The 18928-nt window shown below is 38.7% G+C and overlaps 1 protein-coding gene across 14 annotated transcripts in view; it reads left to right on the forward strand.

Moving 5' to 3' along the window:
- The window catches only part of WDFY3 (WD repeat and FYVE domain containing 3), a 279628-nt gene that overhangs the window by 241459 nt on the left and 19241 nt on the right, over nucleotides 1-18928 (forward strand). For all 14 annotated transcript variants that reach the window (XM_045473462.1, XM_045473464.1, XM_045473463.1 and 11 more), the window contains 10 exons: nucleotides 888-968; nucleotides 3924-3978; nucleotides 4251-4370; nucleotides 5951-6068; nucleotides 7005-7111; nucleotides 8660-8813; nucleotides 13867-13958; nucleotides 14184-14396; nucleotides 16801-16948; nucleotides 18164-18318. In XM_045473462.1, the coding sequence (XP_045329418.1) occupies nucleotides 888-968; nucleotides 3924-3978; nucleotides 4251-4370; nucleotides 5951-6068; nucleotides 7005-7111; nucleotides 8660-8813; nucleotides 13867-13958; nucleotides 14184-14396; nucleotides 16801-16948; nucleotides 18164-18318 (1243 nt within the window). The remainder of the gene's footprint in view (nucleotides 1-887; nucleotides 969-3923; nucleotides 3979-4250; nucleotides 4371-5950; nucleotides 6069-7004; nucleotides 7112-8659; nucleotides 8814-13866; nucleotides 13959-14183; nucleotides 14397-16800; nucleotides 16949-18163; nucleotides 18319-18928) is intronic.

The raw sequence follows: 18928 nt of genomic DNA on the forward strand, positions 1-18928 counted from the left end.
TGGTAATCCACAATTCCTTTTACATATGGGAAGAGCTAATCAAATGGCTGAAATTTTAGTTATCTGTCTCATTCACTTCTACAGGCGATGTTGTTTTCAACACTAAGAAATTATTTGCTCTTCATAGTTAGCAGCTGTTACAAGGAGATGAGTTTGTTTTTCTCTGACAAATTTCTGTGTATATACCAAGTTTAGGGTCCACATCCATTCTAAAGAATTTTCCCATAACCCTCTTCTGCCTTTAAAATATTTATGGTGCGGGCGCCTGGGTGGCTCAGTTGGTTAAGCGTCTGGCTCTTGATTTTGGCTCAGGTCATGATCTCATGGTTTGTGGGATTGAGCCCCCATCAGGGTCTGCGCTGACAGCACGGAGCCTGCTTGGGATTCTCTCTCTCCCCCTCTCCCTCTGCCCCTCCCTCCCTCAAAATAAACATAAATAAATAAATAGTAAATAAAATACTTCTATCGACATTGTAAGTAACTCTGAAAAACATGTGTGTCACATAAAGTTGCTCATCTTGTATGTATCTTCACTTGTTTAGTGTTGTCCCTGTTCTGTCATTTGTTTAGCTGTCATTGTTACTTGCTGCCATATGAATATTTAGCTGTTAATCACTTTTTAGGACTTCACTAAGTTGAGTCCCTTTCTGTGAATCAGTGTCAGAAGGCTTTTCTTCCAGTAATGTGACAGCGTGTTTAAAATCCAAAATGATAGATTTTGCTGCGGCCCTTTGTATTTGGCTTTGTAACAGAGTATTCCAGTTATTGTGTATTCCCTTTGAAAAGGTAGTGGAGGAGTAAATGCAGCAGTTAAGATTTAAATGAATCATCCTTTTTGAGTCTCCTATTAGATCCTGACTTTGACATGCTGTTTTCTTCTTTTCCAGGTTTTTGGCCGTAGTGCCGTCTCTAACTGACAGCTCAGAGTCTGTGTCTGGGCAACGACCAAACACAAGCGTGGAGCAGGGGTAGGTTGTTTGCAGCTTGTGTCAGTTTAATAGCGAAATCAGGACGGTGTGCATTTGCACAGTAGCAGTTGATATTTTTAATGAGTGTTTTCCCCTCCTGGGAAATACTGAAAACTAAAAGGAAAAAGAAACGGTGTGCATGCTCACTCGTGTCAGATCAGCACTCGATTTTGGTCGATTTCCGCAAGCCTTCTAAGCATGCGTATAGTCCTATGTGCATAATTGAGGTTTTTATTATAAACACAGATTTTTATTCTGCTTTTTCCATTCTTTGTTGTAGGTAACCGTTTCCCACTGCTTTTAAAAAATTCTTCAGAAATATTACTTTTATTTACTACGTATTTATTGTATGTCTAAAGCATTCTCTTGTTTTTGGATATTTTATCTTTCTCTGGTTTCCTTATTCTAATAGTTCAAGTGTGATTGCTCATTATTTTTTTAGGGTAAAGTCCCCTTAGTTAAAAAAGAAGGAGGTATGAATTTTAAGGCTTTCGGTACACAAAACCAACTTGATTTCCATAAAAATTATACATATTTATATTCCACCTTTAGTGGATAAGGTTACTTTTTTCACAGATGCTTGCCAGCTTTTTATATTTATCTTTTCATTTTTACTAATTTTATAAAATGCTTTCTCAATTTTTCAACGTGCATTTCTTTTATTTTAGTAATCTTGAGTTTTATAATATGTTTGTTAGCCATTTAAAATCACCATTTGTTAGGGGCGCCTGGGTGGCTCAGTCAGTTGAGCATCCGACTTCGGCTCCGGTCATGATCTCGCAGTTCGTGAGTTTGAGCCCTGCATCCTGGAGCTGCTTCGGATTCTGTGTCTCCCTCTCTCTGCCCCTTCCCTGCTCATGCTCTGTCTCTGTGTCTCAAAAATGAATAAACATTAATTTTTTTTTTTTAATTTTAAAATCACCATTTGCGAGTTATCCATAACTTTGCCTATTTTTTTTTCCGGAATTCTTTTTTGTTGGTAGTATTGATAGAGATTTGATCGTTTTTAATTGGGATATAATTGACACACAATTATAGTAGTTTCATGTATACACCATAACGATATGATATTTGTGTAAAGTGAGAAATGATCACTACAAGAAGTCTACTTAACCTTTTCTCTGAGTTCTTATTATCAATTTGTATGGGGGTTTTTCTATAATAATATATTACTCCTTTGCTTGCTGTATTTGTTACAGCAAATTGCCCAGTTTTCCTCTTAATTTTTTTAACAATTTAAATTTAAACTTCTTTGTGCTCATTTTAGCTGCTTTTAATCTTAGAAAGTCCTTGTGGATGATACAGCTATTTTAAAAATCCAACTACCCAGCTCCATTTAGTCACTCAGGAACTGGTAGCCCTTTATAATCCTTTGGAAAAGAAGCAATGTTTTGGGGCTACAAATGAATGCAGCTTGAAAGAAAGTGACTTCAGACTTTACTGGGGATTCCATAATTCATAAATAAAATTTTATTCCAGTCTGTGTGCATCTAACTATATTAAGTTTGTATGTTTCTCTTTTAAGTTGTTGCTTTTCTTTTTCTTTAGCTGTTTAGCAAATACAAATGGTAAAAATGTGCTGCTGTTAAGCCCAGATCATGTTCTGTTCCTGATCATTGGTGTTGTTACTAAGATAAATAATAGGAAATAAAAGGCCTGGTTACAGCACATTGAGCCTTTTTTTCTATGTGTAATTAAATTGCCAATACTTTTACCTGCTTAGATAATCTTCAACTTATTTCATTGTTCTTGCTACTTTCTGTGCCAAGTTGGCAGTTCTTAAAGATATTTTAAAAGCCCAGAGGTGAGAAGCAGAAATTCATTTCCAACTTTAACCTTTTCACTTGTTCCCTTTCTAATAAAGTGGAGGAGTCGACATAGCTCTTTTTCCAGGGAGAATTTCTGTACATTCAATTTGCATGATAGGAAGAACTTATCTAGAAGTGGAAAGTGTTAGCCGTACTGTTGAACTGGATATGTTTAAGAACTAAGGTTGACAAATCCATTAATTTCCTTTCAGTCAATAAAATACATACTTTTAAGTGCTTTCCTACCAGTTCAATGAGTAACTCACAATCTTCAAATCATTAATTATTAATATTGTAAAACTGTTAAACCTTGGAAAGGGTTTTACAGCATTCTAGGAAAGTCTGATACCCAAGAAAGTTCATAATTTTAAATGATCTGAATAGCAATGACTTTCCTGTCACAAAATATTCATCTTTTTGTTCACTCTTCAACATCTCTTTTAGGAAATGTGCCACGCACCTAGTATGTACAGAATATTGTATACTATTTCAATTATTCCAATTTAATGTCCTTAAATGTGTTTACATAGGGATCATTGTAAAAGGTAGACCGTTGGGTTAGATCATTGTTTTTCGAACTTTTGCCATAACCCTTAGTAAAAGAATATACTTTACATTGCATCCCAGGACTCACAAACTGAGTTACAAATACTAAAACAAAATTGTCTGCAAGCACTTTCCCTTACTGCATGTGATGTCTTTCAGTATTCTGTTTTCTTTAGTTTAATTCCATGTTACTTCATATTTCAAAATGTTGATTACAAGGACACCTGGGTGGCTCAGTCGGTTAAGCATCCGACTTCGGCTCAGGTCATGATCTCATGGTTCGTGAGTTTAAGCCCTGTATTGAGCTCTGTGCTGACAGCTCGGGGCCTGGAGCCTGCTTCAGATTCTGTGTCTCCCTCTCTTTCTGCTCCTCCCCTGCTCATGCCCGGTCTCTCTCTGTCTCTGAAAAATAAATGTTAAAAAAAAACAAAAACAAAAAAATGCAAAATGTTGATTACCATCCACTTAGCTGATTTCATGATCCATTAATAATAGGTCTTACATAGTTTGAAAAATTCCTGGACCAGTTAAATTTTTCAATTTTATTATTACTCAGATTTAAAATTATATGGCCTACAATTTAATTATTTCTTGCTTTTAGATCTGGGTTGCTTAGCACCTTGGTTGGAGAGAAGTCTGTGACTCAAAGATGGGAGGTAGGCTTAATGAAAATATAAGCTTCATTCATAATTTATAGTTAGATAGTATAAGTCATATACTTATTCATTCATTCATTCATATTATTACATTCAGTAATCCATAAGATATGTACATGAAAAATATTTTGCTCTTCTTATTAGGAAAACAAATGTTATAAAATCTGTTAAGAAGGAAACTGTCTTCTCTCTTATTTTGCATATAAAATTTTTTTAAGTGAACGTAATGGAAATAATTGTCCTAAAATGGGTCTTTATTTATCTTTCCCAAGAGAGGTGAAATCAGCAACTTCCAGTATTTGATGCACTTGAACACTTTGGCCGGCAGATCCTATAATGATCTCATGCAGTACCCTGTCTTCCCCTGGATCCTTGCAGATTACGACTCAGAGGTAAATCTCAAATCGTTTTTGTGTAAGTAGAACACATTTTCAAAAGTAATTAAAAGATACTTCAGTTGCTTAAATGTTTTACTTGCTTTGTAATTTAAAGTTCTCAATAGGCACTTATTTCAAGAAGATGAGAAGAGTTTTAGCTTGGAGGTGTTTTTATAAAGTTTAGGTCATTGATGAACTTCTTAGATATTAATTCATAATATCTATTTGGTTTTCCTAAGTGCTAATTAATTTGTATCTGCTGGTTGGTGTCCCTCTGTCCTCTATACTGCAGCCAGTTTCAGAAACAGTAATTTAATTGAGTCATCACTCTGTTTAAAATTACTCAGTGAATGATCCTCACAGTTTAGAGAGATTTTAAAAACCTTATCAGTACAGCACCATTAAAAGAGTATCTCCCACATGTATGTCCCTTGAGCACAGAGATGATCTTAAATATCTCTCAGTTCCCAACTGTTAGAACAGTGCCCTGTACTTAGCATAAAATTTAATGTTTGCTGAATTAACCAAAAAAGTATTTTGATTTTGCATATCGATTTTGAGAGGACAAGTATACTAACTTAACTTATATTCATGGATGTGGATTCATTTCTCCTGCCCAAGCCTTTAAAGTACAAGTATGGCCCAATGGGTTGGTCATGATACCCTTTAAAAGGACATAAACTACCCCTGGTATATATTTTACATTTTTACTTTTAAAACCCTCAGGTAGTAAATTTTGGTTCCCTTCTAAGTATATGAATTAGGTCAGTTAGAAATGAGCTTTCAAGGGGCTCCTGGGTGGCTCAGTCAGTTAAGCGTCCGACTTCAGCCCAGGTCATAATCTCACAGTTCGTGAGTTCGAGCCCCACATCAGGCTCGGTGCTGACAGCTCAGAGCCTGGAGTCTGCTTCGGATTCTGTGTCTCCCTGTCTCTCTGGTCCTCTGCTACTGGAACTCTATCTGTCTCTCAAAAATAAACAAACATTAAAAAAAATTTTTTTTTTAAATGAGCTTTCAAAATAATCAGTGGTAGATGGAAAGATCCCATCTTATTTGGAAGTCACATGGTCTACGTGCAGAGAGAGGGACATCACACCAGGCCATGGTGTGAGTCCTGAGTGCTGTAGTTTATTTCACTTCCCAATTACCTCTAAGAAGAAAATACTCAGAAAGGAAGTTGGGGTGAAATGGGGGAGGAAAGGAAGAGAACAGAAAAGATATTTGGTGCTATAGTTATGAATGGTAATGAAAATAAAGATGAATCAGAGCCTTTGTGCTAAGTCTGCTGTCTTCTTGCCAAGACTGGGAAGGATTTTCCCTATTCCTCCTCTCCAGACCTGGATCCTGAGTGTCTTCCTCTGTGAACACTTAATTTCCAAAGTAGTTGTCTTCATACTGAACCAGTTGACAAACTGCCGTGTGTCTGTCTGTAAAGCATGGATAACCAGTAGGTGTACGGCATTATTTTGGAGCCCCATTCTGCCAGTGTGATCACAAACATTTATAAATCATCGTCTGCTATCGCCACCATTTCTACCTTGGTCACAACAAAAGGTGTATAGTAACTTGGAATTGGATTTCATTTTGTATTTTAGGAGGTAGACCTTACTAATCCCAAGACCTTTAGAAACCTGGCTAAGCCAATGGGTGCACAGACAGATGAACGATTAGCTCAATATAAGAAGCGATATAAAGACTGGGAAGATCCTAATGGTACGTAACTTTTCTTTTCATTGGACTTTTACCTCAGTTTCAAAAGTAAGTCATTATTTAACAGTCTGACATTCTTGTATCTTTCCCCAAATTGCTTATATGTCATCACATCTACATATGTTATATATGCACACATATTAACAGTTGTCAGATTTTTCATGCCAACTGATGGCCATGCTTAGAAGGCATGTTTTCGGTAGCTTATTAGGTACTGGCCAAAAACTAAATATGTCTGCTTCATGTAGCGCAGCGATTTTCCATCAGATCATCTGCTTTTATCTCTGACCATATTTTAGCCAGGAATTATAGTTTCCTTTATTACACTCTCTTTTAACTTATTGATGCACTTTTTGGAACCCTTTTGCTTTAAAAATAGTGGTAATAATAATTGGTTACCTCCTAAAACAGTATACTTATTATTTATTATGTTCAGTTTTTATCATGTGTCTCCCTCAAATGGGTGAAACAAACAAAGGAAAGAAAAACTAAGCCTAACAGTATTCCATGTGTGGACCTTTTATTCCCTGCTAAGGAGAGTAATAACAATTGCACAATATTCATAGACAATTTGGAAATACATCATTGCAAAGCCAGAACCTCATAAAAAGTAATTGTAAGTCAAAATCCTGCTTTAGTGGAAGATAGTTTGCTAATAAGGTTTATCTGTTACAGTAAGCCTCAAAACATGAATTGCCAAATGTGCTAAGTTTGTGGGGAAAGGCATTGAATTCTACTTAATTTGGATGGATTACCGCCAGGTATGTAAGTGAGGAGTAGCAGTGCCATAAAGTTCCCACACTACAAATGCCGATACCAATTGTGTGTAGTGTCATAGCTCTCACGTGTGTGTTACATTTTCAAGCCTATTAATACCAATTTTACTTTCCATATTTACTCTTCTTTTATTTTCAATCATGCTTTAATTTTTTTGAACAGGAGAAACTCCAGCTTACCACTATGGGACCCACTATTCATCTGCAATGATTGTGGCTTCATACCTAGTAAGAATGGAGCCTTTCACTCAGATATTCTTAAGGCTGCAGGTAAAACTCTAAATGTAGTATTTTTCTATTTCATTCAAGCCTTCTTTCTATTTAAAATTGTGGCGCTTTTTTTTTAATGTCATTATCTTGTCTTACAAGAAGCCCTATGACGTTTTAGTCACTGAAAATAGTCAAACATAATTCAAGTGGAATGTCGTTGTATCAAAATTGATGAGTTAACTAGAATTTGTTTACAGTAAGCAAGTGCCAGGGTCCTTTAGTCAAAGAAGCAAGTACCTACCATGTGCTTTCCAGCCAGGTATATGGAATTCAGCCTTGACTGGTTGAATTCAACAAAAATTTAAAAAAGAGTAGTACAGTCTAGCTCATTTGCTATCTTCTTCATTATAATTGCTTTTCTCCACATTCTCTTTCCTTTATTCAGCAAATATTTATTGAATACCTACTGTGTACCAGGCACTTTTTTAAGTACATGGAAGATATCAGTGGGTAAAGACCAAAGCCCTACTTTGTAGAGCTTACATATTTTAGTTGAGGGAAACAGATAAGAATAATGAATAAATATACTTTAAAGTGTTTTAAAATATGATAAATGCTATCAGAAAAATACAGATCAGAGAAGGGATGGAAAGCACAGGAGTAGGAGGTAGGGGTAGGCACAGTGCAGTTTTAAATAGACTGGGCAGGGTAGGTCCCCTTTGAAAGGCGGCATGTGAACAAAAACTTGAAGGCCGTGAGGCAGTTACTCATGCAGACATCTGGAGAAAGTGTGTTCTAGGCAGGAGGAATAGCCCATGCGAGGGCCCCACGTCAGTCATGTGCCTGAGATGTTTTAGGAGCAGCAAGGAAGCCAGCGTCTGAAGCAGAGTAAGTGGGGGAGAAAGTCATAGAGGATGACATCAGAGAGGTGGCAGGCCTTGGTGGAATCATACGGACTTTGGCATTTTCTTGCAATGAGCTTCATCAGAAAGACAGATACACGGTGTTCGCTTAAAACTCAGCAATAAGGAGTTTGAGGAAAAGGATGGTGTATCTATGAGGCTGTGTTAGCGAAAGAAACCCTTTTCTATTTGAATTTGTTGTATCTATAACTTCTTTTGATCACCTTCTTAGTTTTTCACCTAATTCTTGGCAGTGTGAGAACTTGAATGTCATGTTAATTTATAAAATTAGTCACACATATATAGATGGCTATACATGGCTACATTAGAATCTTTTCTTTTTTAGGAGAGCATCATCAAACCATGGAAGAATTCATATTTCCTTACACTCTTGCCCTCTCACCAAAGGCTAATTTCTTAATGATTTTTAAAGTCTTATTTGGATTTCACTTTGATTACAAAATATATACTTACTTTAAGCACTCTTTGTAAAGAATATCCCCAAAAGGATTGGATTAATTTTCTTTTCATGATGATTTAAAATTTTATATTTTTGATGCAGGATGATGGAGACGATGGGATGATGATGGGAAATTGAATTTGTCACCAAATGTATTTATGTGGGTTTTTCAAGCGCCTGAGCTTGACAGAAGCTGTAAGGTGGGGGGTTCTCTAACAGAGAGGTGTCTTCTCATTCTGCCTGCAGGGAGGCCACTTTGACCTGGCTGACCGAATGTTCCACAGTGTACGTGAGGCCTGGTATTCAGCATCAAAGCACAACATGGCAGATGTGAAAGAACTTATCCCAGAGTTTTTTTACTTACCAGAATTCCTGTTCAATTCCAACAACTTTGATCTAGGTACGTACGGCTGTGGCACCGTCTTAGGAACGTTAACCAATAGAAATGTCACTTTCCTGACTATTATCTGCAGTACACACTGACAAGAAAAGACTTCCTTGTGGTTTCAGCAGCTGTTGTTTACTATAATCGAGTGTGTGGAGTAAATATAAAAAGAAAAATAGATTTATGTTCAAAATAGCTGTTTCAAATGTAGTTTTAGGAAAATTTACAAATTGACCATATTACACCTAATGGTCAGAATATTGTTATTTCAATAAAAAACAAAGATGAAGTAAAATTTTATTTGAAAATTATTGTGATTGAAGGGCGCCTGCGTGGCTCGGTCGGTGAAGTGTCAAACTCTTCGTTTTGGCTCAGGTCATGATCTCGCAGTTTATAGGATCGAGCCCTACATTGGGCTTGGCACTGGCAGTGCTAAGCCTGCTTAGGATTCTCTCTCCCTCTTTCTCAAAATAAATAAACTTTAGAAAAAAATTATTATGGGGGCGCCTGGGTGGCACAGTCGGTTGGGCGTCCGACTTCAGCCAGGTCGCGATCTCGCGGTCCGTGAGTTCGAGCCCCGCGTCGGGCTCTGGGCTGATGGCTCGGAGCCTGGAGCCTGTTTCCGATTCTGTGTCTCCCTCTCTCTCTGCCCCTCCCCCGTTCATGCTCTGTCTCTCTCTGTCCCAAAAATGAATAAACGTTGAAAAAAAAAATTTAAAAAAAAAAAAAGAAAAAAGAAAAAAATTATTATGATTGAAATTATTGCTGAAATGATATACTCAAATTTTCATGTATTATTTTTTCCCCAGTGTATTCTTTTAATCTTCTGTATCGCCTGAGGCATTCTCAGCTTGCATACTAATATGTTTTAAAGTTAGAAATTTAGAATATTTCTCTCCTATATCCTGTTAGGGTAGTATTTTCTAGAAACAGACCAATCAACATTTTTAAAAAGGAGAGAAGTTTCATCAGCACTCTCTTCTCTTTATATATATAATCCAGCAATTTCAGGAAGTAGATTTGATTTTGGCTATAGTTTCTTGGAACACAGTTTGCTGATCTAGGTTTCTGAGTATTTCTTTTAAAACATATTCCATTGTTTCCACTTTAGAATAATCCTGCCAGATACTGTTCTGTTTTCATATATTTTTCATACCTCATATCCTATCGTATTTAAGAGTTCAATATGTAAATCATTATTACCTCAAAAAGTTTCATTAACAGAAGATTCAGAGCAATGTTCATATCTGATAACACCTGAGTAATTTTTCTTTTTAAAAATTGTTTTAAATAATTTGTATTTATTTGTCGATTGGCAGTTCTAACCTTGTGAAATTAGAGCTTCAGGTCTAATGGGAAAGATCATGAGACTCTCTCAATAGCCCCAGCATAAAACCTAAAAGTGGTTCTCATTATCTCTGATTGGGACTGGAGCTCAACTTTGAGCAGCTAAAGACACCAAGTTCTGGGCCTTAGAGTTGGAGTGAGTGATGGCTCCGTAAAGGAATAGAACAGATGGTGAACAGGGAAAAACAACAAATGCATACACAGCATTTGGATACAAATGTACATTAGTGTTTTGCTGTGTTCACTTATAATTCACCTTTGAAGAATGCTACTCTCCTCCCTAGGGACACCACTTTCCAAGAAAAAAAAATGGAGAGGTATACAAAGAAAGAGATAGCCCCAATCTTCCAGAAACACTGGGTCAGTTTTATGTTGCAAAAATGTTTTAGCCCCGCCCACTTACAAATCCAACTTAAATTATCCACTTTTAAATAAGTAAATTAAAAAAGTAATTTGTCTTTGTCATGCTCACCTTCATAATAAATCATCTTTCCTCCATGAAATCACACACTTTAAAAAACACTATTTGCATATAAGAGCTAAAGCCTTACAACTCTTAGAAGAAAACACAGAACTAAGTCTTCATCATCTGGTATTTGCCGATGGATTCTTAGATAGGATATCAAAAGCACAAGCATCAGGGCACCTGGGTGGCTCAGTCAGTTAAGCGTCCGACTCTTGATTTTGGCTCAGGTCATGATCTTGCAGTCCGTGGGATCAAGCCCCATGTCAGGCTGTGCACTGGCAGCCTGCTTGGAACTCTCTCTCTCTCCCTTTCTCCGTGCCCCTCCCCTGCTCGCACGTGTGTGTGTACACATGCACATGCACTCTCTCTCTCTGTCAAATAAATAAACTTTAAAAAAGAAACAGCACAAACATCAACAACAAAAAAGATGACTTGGACTTGATCAAAATGTAGAACTTCTGTATCCAAGGACATTATGGAGAAGGTGACAAGAAAACCTACAGAATGGGAGAAAATATTTGCAAATGATATATCTCATAATGGTCTAGTATCCAAAATATAAAGAACTCTTACAACTCAACAGCAAGAAGATAACCCACTTAAAAAAAATGGGCATAGGACCTGAGACATTTCTCCAAAGAAGGTCAATGGCCAATAAGCACATGAAAAGATGCCCACCATAATTAGTCATTAGGGAAATGCAAATCAAAATCACAGTGAGGTACCACTTCACATGTACTAGAATGGCTGTGATGAAAAAAACCAACACAGAAAGAATAGCAAGATCCAGCAAGGGTGTGGAGAAAGTAGAACCTTCATATATTGCTGGTGGGAATGTAAAATGGTTGAGTTGCTGTGGAAAACAGTATGGTGGTTTCTCAAAAGTTAAAAACAGGATCACATATGACCCAGAAATTCCACTCTGAGATATATGTCCAAAAGGACTGAAACAAGTACATATACACACCTATTCGTAGCAGCATTACACACAGTAGCCAAGTAGTAGAAACAGGCCACATGCCTATCAATGAATGAGCAAATTGTGGAATCTACATACACTGGAATGTTATTCAGCCATGAAAAAGTATGAATTACTGAGACACGCTATAACATGGATGAACCTCAAAAACATTATGCTAAGTGGAAGAAGCCAGACACAAAAGATCACATAATGTCTGTTTCCATTTATACGGAATATCCAGAACAGGTAAATCTATAATGGAACACAGATTGGTGGTCACCAGAGACAGGAGGGCAGGAGGAATGGGGGGCAACTGCTTAATGGGTGCCAGGTTTCCCTGTGGGGTGATGAAAATGTTTTAGGGCTCGATAGGGTTGGTGGCTGCACCACATTCTGAATGTACTAAATTCCTCTGAATTGTTCAATTGAAAATGGCTAAGTTTATGTTAAGTAAATTTCACTTAAAAACACAAAACAAAACACTGTTTGGCCTCTACCCAAAAAAGAAAGTAAATGATGTAAAAAAAAAAAAAAAAAAAAAAGCACTTGGGTTTTTGCCCTGGTTCTGAGATGTGTAGCGATTCCCCCTATCCCCCCCATGTCTTCTTTTTATACCCTCGATACAGATGTACCTGGAGGAGAGCTACAGAGTACCAGAATCAGACCAAGAGTATACTAAAGAGTGTTCTCTTTAAATGTTAAAATTACAGATATTTCTGGTGAAATAAAATTGTATCACATTAAATATTAGGGATTATAAGCATATTTTTTTGAAAAGTACATTATATGTCAAGTCTGGGAATTATTAGTTGCTTCTTATCAAAAAATTGGGTCTGGTATTTCAAGAGGAGTGGACTGGAGGTGTGAATGAGGGGGAGAGATGGTAATAACTTGATTGTTTTATTTTTTTTCTTAAGTCATCTGGCAATTTTTCCAACCAAGTAAAGACATTCCTTTAAACAGTAAACTGATTTTTGTAGTTCTCACTCCATACCACATTATAAATAAGCCATCAAATAACAGTGACAAAAACAAGATTGTTTTTACGGGAAATATTTTTATTGACCCTCACTTGGAACTGCCTTTGTGTTCTAGAATTTGAACAATTGTACTTCTGAAAATTTCTCATGTAACTGTTTATTTAACCAACTGCCGTTGAGTCAACATTACTGTTCATTGAGTCATTGATCATCTGATTTGTATCTAAGAAAACTACAAGCTAAAGTTAACCTTTTGTTCTTCCAAAAAATGAAAAGTAAAGACCTGTTTCCTGAGCTGCCAGTTCCACTTAATATGTTTTGTTGTGGATAGATTTTATAGCAAACAGTTTCTTTAATATTTTTCAGATTGTCTATGATTTAAAGTAACAGTTTCCACGGAATAAATATCACCTGTATGCATTGTCACAACTTTTGTTTCTCCCAGGTTAGCCCTGTAGTTTTTCCAGAAGTTGTTCTTTTTTTTTCCTGTTACTGATATACTAACACCAAAGAATTAGATTTCAGATCTTCGTTTTTTAATGAGAATCCTTAGAGCAAAATATGTGTCAGTTCTGCAGAGCTCTCTCAAGAGTTTAAGAATCAGAAATAGGAGAAATGACATGCATTGCAAATATTTCTGGAACACTGTGGTATTTTCATTTCCTCCTTAGCAAAGAAAGCCCTCCAACTCCCTAGTGACTGAGAAGTTAGGTATTCCTTCAGCAGCCTCCATATGAGTGGCAAAATTTTGTCAAAACATTAAGACAAGAAACTCAGTACTGGTTAACTGCTGATGACTCACCAGGCTTTAAGCATTCAGGAAAAGCCCAAACAAAAGAAGGTTTGAGAGAAATTGCTAATGATCTTCCAAATGTGCAGTCCTAAGGGGATTGAATTTGAGCAGTTTTTCTAACCTCAAAACAGCAGCCTCACAAAATGTTTCATTAAAAAGGAGTCCTGTGGTCAGTTACGCTTCAGAAATGTTGTGTCTAATATCCCTCCTAGAGAAGGGCTGTGCCTCTGAGGAGTTTTGCAGGAAGAAACATGTTTAACTTTGCATAAGTCAGCATTTTCTGAAGTCATTTGACAGGGCGGGCCCCTCAGTTTTGCTAACACTTAATAATCTCTCTGATGGAATTCTCTAAGGAGCAGACTGAGGGAAATATCAGAGTAGATGATCTCAGAGGGTTGTTTCTGGTGGTAAAATTCCATAGTTCAGGTAATGAATCTAAGCCAGTATTTCTTGGCTACTTTAATGTAAAAGTACTGTTTATCCCATCTTTCATTTTCTTTTTAATTTATCCAATTGCACAGGCTGCAAACAAAATGGCACCAAGCTTGGCGATGTTATCCTTCCACCATGGGCAAAAGGGGACCCGCGGGAATTCATCAGAGTCCATCGTGAGGTAACGGGAGTACCCTTTGCAGTTGAATTTGGATTTCCCTGGGTCACTGACCACAATACAAAGAGAGGACCTTGAGCAAGACATCACCCATTTGTTCGAATTACAGATATTGTTCTTACAACTTTTTAGTTATTTTAGTTCCTGTTGACCACTGGCCAATTCTTTTGCTTTCTGAACAAGTAATAAAAGTCAGCCTGTGACTGAACCTATGTTTTGAAATTACAGGCTTTGGAATGTGATTACGTGAGTGCCCATCTGCATGAGTGGATTGACTTAATCTTTGGCTATAAACAGCAAGGCCCTGCTGCAGTAGAAGCTGTAAATGTCTTCCACCATCTTTTTTATGAGGGTCAAGTGGATATCTACAACATAAATGATCCACTAAAGGAGACAGCCACCATAGGGTTCATTAATAACTTTGGTCAGATCCCTAAACAGGTATGGATATTTTCATCATTGATGCTCTTAGTTTCATTTTTTAAGCTGTCATATTGCTATAGATGATGAATGACCGTATAATATAATAAGTGTAGGCTAAGTGAAGAGCCATGCCACCCAGTAGGTTCAGTAGGTTCCTAGATTATTGCTTCCTCCTCCCTTTTGCAGTCCAGATGAACAGAAATATTGTTCAAAGAGCATTTCCCCTCACAGACTAGTGTGGGGCAGGTGTTCCTGTGTCTACACAGCATCTGGCAGGAGGATGGGAAGAGCACAGTCAGGGAAGAAGATGGGGTCTTGGGGGCCCAGCATACAGAGGTGGGGTTTCATCCCAATGCCAGTACAAAGCCAGTGCTGACTTTGAGCAGGGAAATGGCATGGCCATATTCATACTTTAAAGATCATTCTGTCCATGTACGTTAATTAACCAGAATTAAAATAGAAACTTAAAGATCATTCTATCTACAGTCTCATACATACACTGTAGGGGAGCCACATTAGGGGCAGAATACCACCTGGGAAGCTCTTAATAGTTGAGGGAACAGATAGTAGTGGTCCGGATTGGATTATTGATACAGGCATGAGCAGTGCTCTGGTATGAGAGTGCATGCTGTGGGAGTGCCTGGAACCGGCCCTGCCCTAGCTGCTCTGACCGCTACCTGGAACCTGAACAGAAAGACCCAAGTGCTTAGTCACTCGACACCCAAATGCTATATTGTTCCCTCACCCTCATGATGAGGAAACCCCTGTTGAGAGACTTTATACCATTTTTCCTCCCCATCCTCCAGAGCACATCAGGAGTAACCAGCACTGGGGGAAAGGCCTGCTCTGCTGAGCCATTCTCACCACTCGCCTTTCCCAAGCGCCCTAGGCTCCGCACTTTAGCATAGCTAGCCTTCTTGGTTCCTGCCGCGGGTGTCTCTGTTGGACTCCCTTCTTGTTTGGGTTTTTTTTTTTTAATTTGTTTAATGTTTATTTATTTTTGAGAGAGAGACAGAGTGCAAGAGGGGGAGGGGCAGAGAGAGAGGGAGACACAGAATCCAAAGCAAGCTCCAGTCTCTGAGCTGTCAGCACAGAGCCTGACACGGGGGTCGAACTCATGGACCAGACCGCGAGATCATGACCTGAGCTGAAGTTGGACACTCAACCGACTGAGCCACCCAGGCTCCCCTGGACTCCCTTCTTGTTAAGCAACCTGGAGGTTTCCAGGCTTGATGGTTGGGAACACTCCAGAACAGTGGCAAGTCTTTGTACTTGGCCCAGCCCTGACGGACAACAGGAGTACAGGAGTGCCCTCAGTGGTACAGAAAGGTGTCTGGCTTATAAAGAATTGGTTACTTTTTAAAATCATTGGAAAGTCATTGTTAACTGTAGATTGATTTACTCCTGAAAAGTTACCAAATCAGAGTGACCTAGAGTATGGTGGTAACCCAAGCTTTTAAAAAGCACATGGTCTCGCCCCTACTTACTAAGATGAAAGATGTGTGGCATCCCTCTTAGCCTCCTTAACGTTCTTTCCTCAAATGTAGAGCGTGATCATAGAGTATCTAGTGTTTGTCATGAAGCCTCACTAAAATGAAAACGTAACACCTGGCATATAAAAAGGGCTCAATAGCCTAAATGTCCATCAAGTGATGAATGGATAAAGAAATTGTGGTTTATATACACAATGGAGTACTACGTGGCAATGAGAAAGAATGAAATATGGCCCTTTGTAGCAACGTGGATGGAACTGGAGAGTGTTATGCTAAGTGAAATAAGCCATACAGAGAAAGACAGATACCATATGTTTTCACTCTTATGTGGATCCTGAGAAACTTAACAGGAACCCATGGGGGAGGGGGAGGAAAAAAGGAAAAAAAAAAAAAAAAAAGAGGTTAGAGTGGGAGAGAGCCAAAGCATAAGAGACTGTTAAAAACTGAGAACAAACTGGGGGTTGATGGGGGGTGGGAGGGAGGGGAGGGTGGGTGATGGGTATTGAGGAGGGCACCTTTTGGGATGAGCACTGGGTGTTGTATGGAAACCAATTTGACAATAAACTTCATATATTGAAAAAAAATTAAAAGTAAATAAAAGTTGTTACCTCAGGAAAAAAAAATAAAACATTAAAATAAAAATAAAAAGGGCTCAATAAATGGGGGTGCCTGGGTGGCTCGGTTGAGCGTCCGACTTCAGCTCAGGTCATGATCTCACAGTCCATGAGTTCGAGCCCCGCGTCGGGCTCTGTGCCAACAGCTCAGAGCCTGGAGCCTGCTTCAGATTCCATGTGTCCCTCTCTCTATGACCCTCCCCCGTTCATGCTCTGTCTCGAAAATAAATAAACATTAAAAAAAATTTTTTTTTTTAAAAAGGGCTCAATAAATGTTAGCTTACGTTGTAAGATGTGTTCTCTTCTCTTTACCAGTTATTTAAAAAACCTCATCCACCAAAACGAGTGAGGAGCCGACTAAACGGAGACAGTACGGGCACCTCTGCCCCACCGGGATCTACAAGTGACAAGATCTTTTTCCATCACCTAGACAACTTGAGGCCTTCTCTAACGCCTGTAAAAGGTGAGGTGACGTGAAGTCAACCTTTGATTCATGATTCCGGAGGAATCCTAGTTTATCAATAACAAATGTGCTTTTCAACGGTAGTGTCATTTGTAATAAGTGCTGCAGTTCTTGCGATAAATCACCAAATACTTGTTAGATTTTCTCCTTTTCCTTTTGTTTTGCTTTGGGTTTTTTAGCCTATCGGATTTTTCATCAAAAAGAATCAAATAGGCCACCCGGGTGGCTCAGTCGGTTGAGTGTCCAACTCTTGTTTTCTGCTTGGGTCATGATCTCATGGTTCGTGAGATCAAACCCTCCTTTGGGCTCCGTGCTGAGCAAGGAGGCTGCTGAAGATACTCTCTTTCCCTCTGTCTCTAAAAATAAAATAAATAAATAAAACTTAAAGTACCAAACAGGTTTCTCCACACTGCTAAGATAGTGAAAACTCCTAATATACCAAATCTTGTAGCTCAACTTTATTATTATAGATGTAGAAAAACCTCTGTAATCTTCATTTATACCTGTTCTGCCAGTTTAGAAATAACAGTAAAAAGACTGCATTTTTAATATGCCAACTACAAGTGTCTTTTAGCTAGCTAATGTTGGTAGGAGTTATCTAAAAGTACTTATTCAAGTAGATATTTTTCCCCTTAGAATGAAAAAATGTTTTTGCATCGTAATAGTTGTCACTGTTACACAGATCCAAAAAATGGAGCATCAGATTCTGGTTAGTTGGTTAGGCTACCAGCTCTATGCCATTTGGCTCATTACCCAGACTGCCCTGTGCCAGCTCCACCCACTGCCAGTGACAGTTCTAGAGCACTGGTGGGCTCAGCAGTCTTCCAGTGCAGAGCAGGGAGTCGGGCCTCTTGGGGGACCCGGAAGTCTAAGGCTGGAGGTGCTGAAGGCCAAGTTTGGTTGAAGGTCTTCGAATGGCATTCTGAAGAGCATCCCAGGTTACTCTGTGCAGAAGACCGGCTGACTGGTAGGAGCCAAACCCAAGAGTGTCAGGAGATAGGAAGGCTGGAAGGAAGCCCTGCAGCACCTGTCCCAGTTGACTGGCCACCCAGCAAAAAGACTCAAAAGCCAAGCTCCTCCTCTAAGGTCATTTTGTCCTAATGTCTGTGTCAGGATGCTTGATTTGTGGTATTTGAGATAACGATCTCCTATATGTGGGATTACAAGGTTCATTTTCCTTGTCCCCATTCTAATCTGTTGATTTGTTTTTTATAGAACTTAAAGAACCTGTGGGACAAATAGTGTGTACAGATAAAGGCATTCTTGCAGTAGAACAGAATAAGGTTCTTATCCCACCAACCTGGAACAAAACTTTCGCTTGGGGCTATGCAGACCTCAGCTGCAGGCTGGGAACCTATGAGTCAGACAAGGTTTGCATTGTTTCTTGCTCATTTAATCTTGCTCTTTTGTGGTTTGGATATCCTGCTTGAACTGGGTGGGAAGAGCCCAAGCCCAGGGCTAGTCAGCTGCTCTTCCAGAGCCCAGAGGAAGGGAGAGCTTTGCTGCATCAGATCAGGATAAAGGAGGTAGTGGACAAAGATATGTTTCCTACAGAGCAAGCCTCCTTTGAAAAGTTGTGTACCAGGCTCTAGCAGTTTCCCTCCCACTCAAAGAATTCCTCCAGGAGGTCCTAGCCAGCCAGGTATTCAACATTGCTGACAACTAAAAGAGAGCCTCTTTTTGGTGGGTCATCATCTGGCCCACTTACCACTTCTGTACTCTTAAATGACTGATATGAAACCTGTCCCGTAGTGTCAGTGCCCTGTGCTCGCTCTCTGCATTCAGGAGGGATCTAGTTTGCGCAAGTCTGTGTATTGCACTGTGACACGATTCCATTTAGTTAGCATTCTCATTAAACAGCAGCACTCGTGATTTCCACTTACCTCCAACTGGATACAGCAAACACATCTTTCTATCAGGTTGTCCCCTGAATCGCACACAGCATCACATAATCAGAACATCATTTTACTGGACTGGACT

This window comes from Leopardus geoffroyi, chromosome B1 (genome assembly GCF_018350155.1).
Source record: "Leopardus geoffroyi isolate Oge1 chromosome B1, O.geoffroyi_Oge1_pat1.0, whole genome shotgun sequence".
NCBI lineage: Eukaryota > Metazoa > Chordata > Mammalia > Carnivora > Felidae > Leopardus > Leopardus geoffroyi.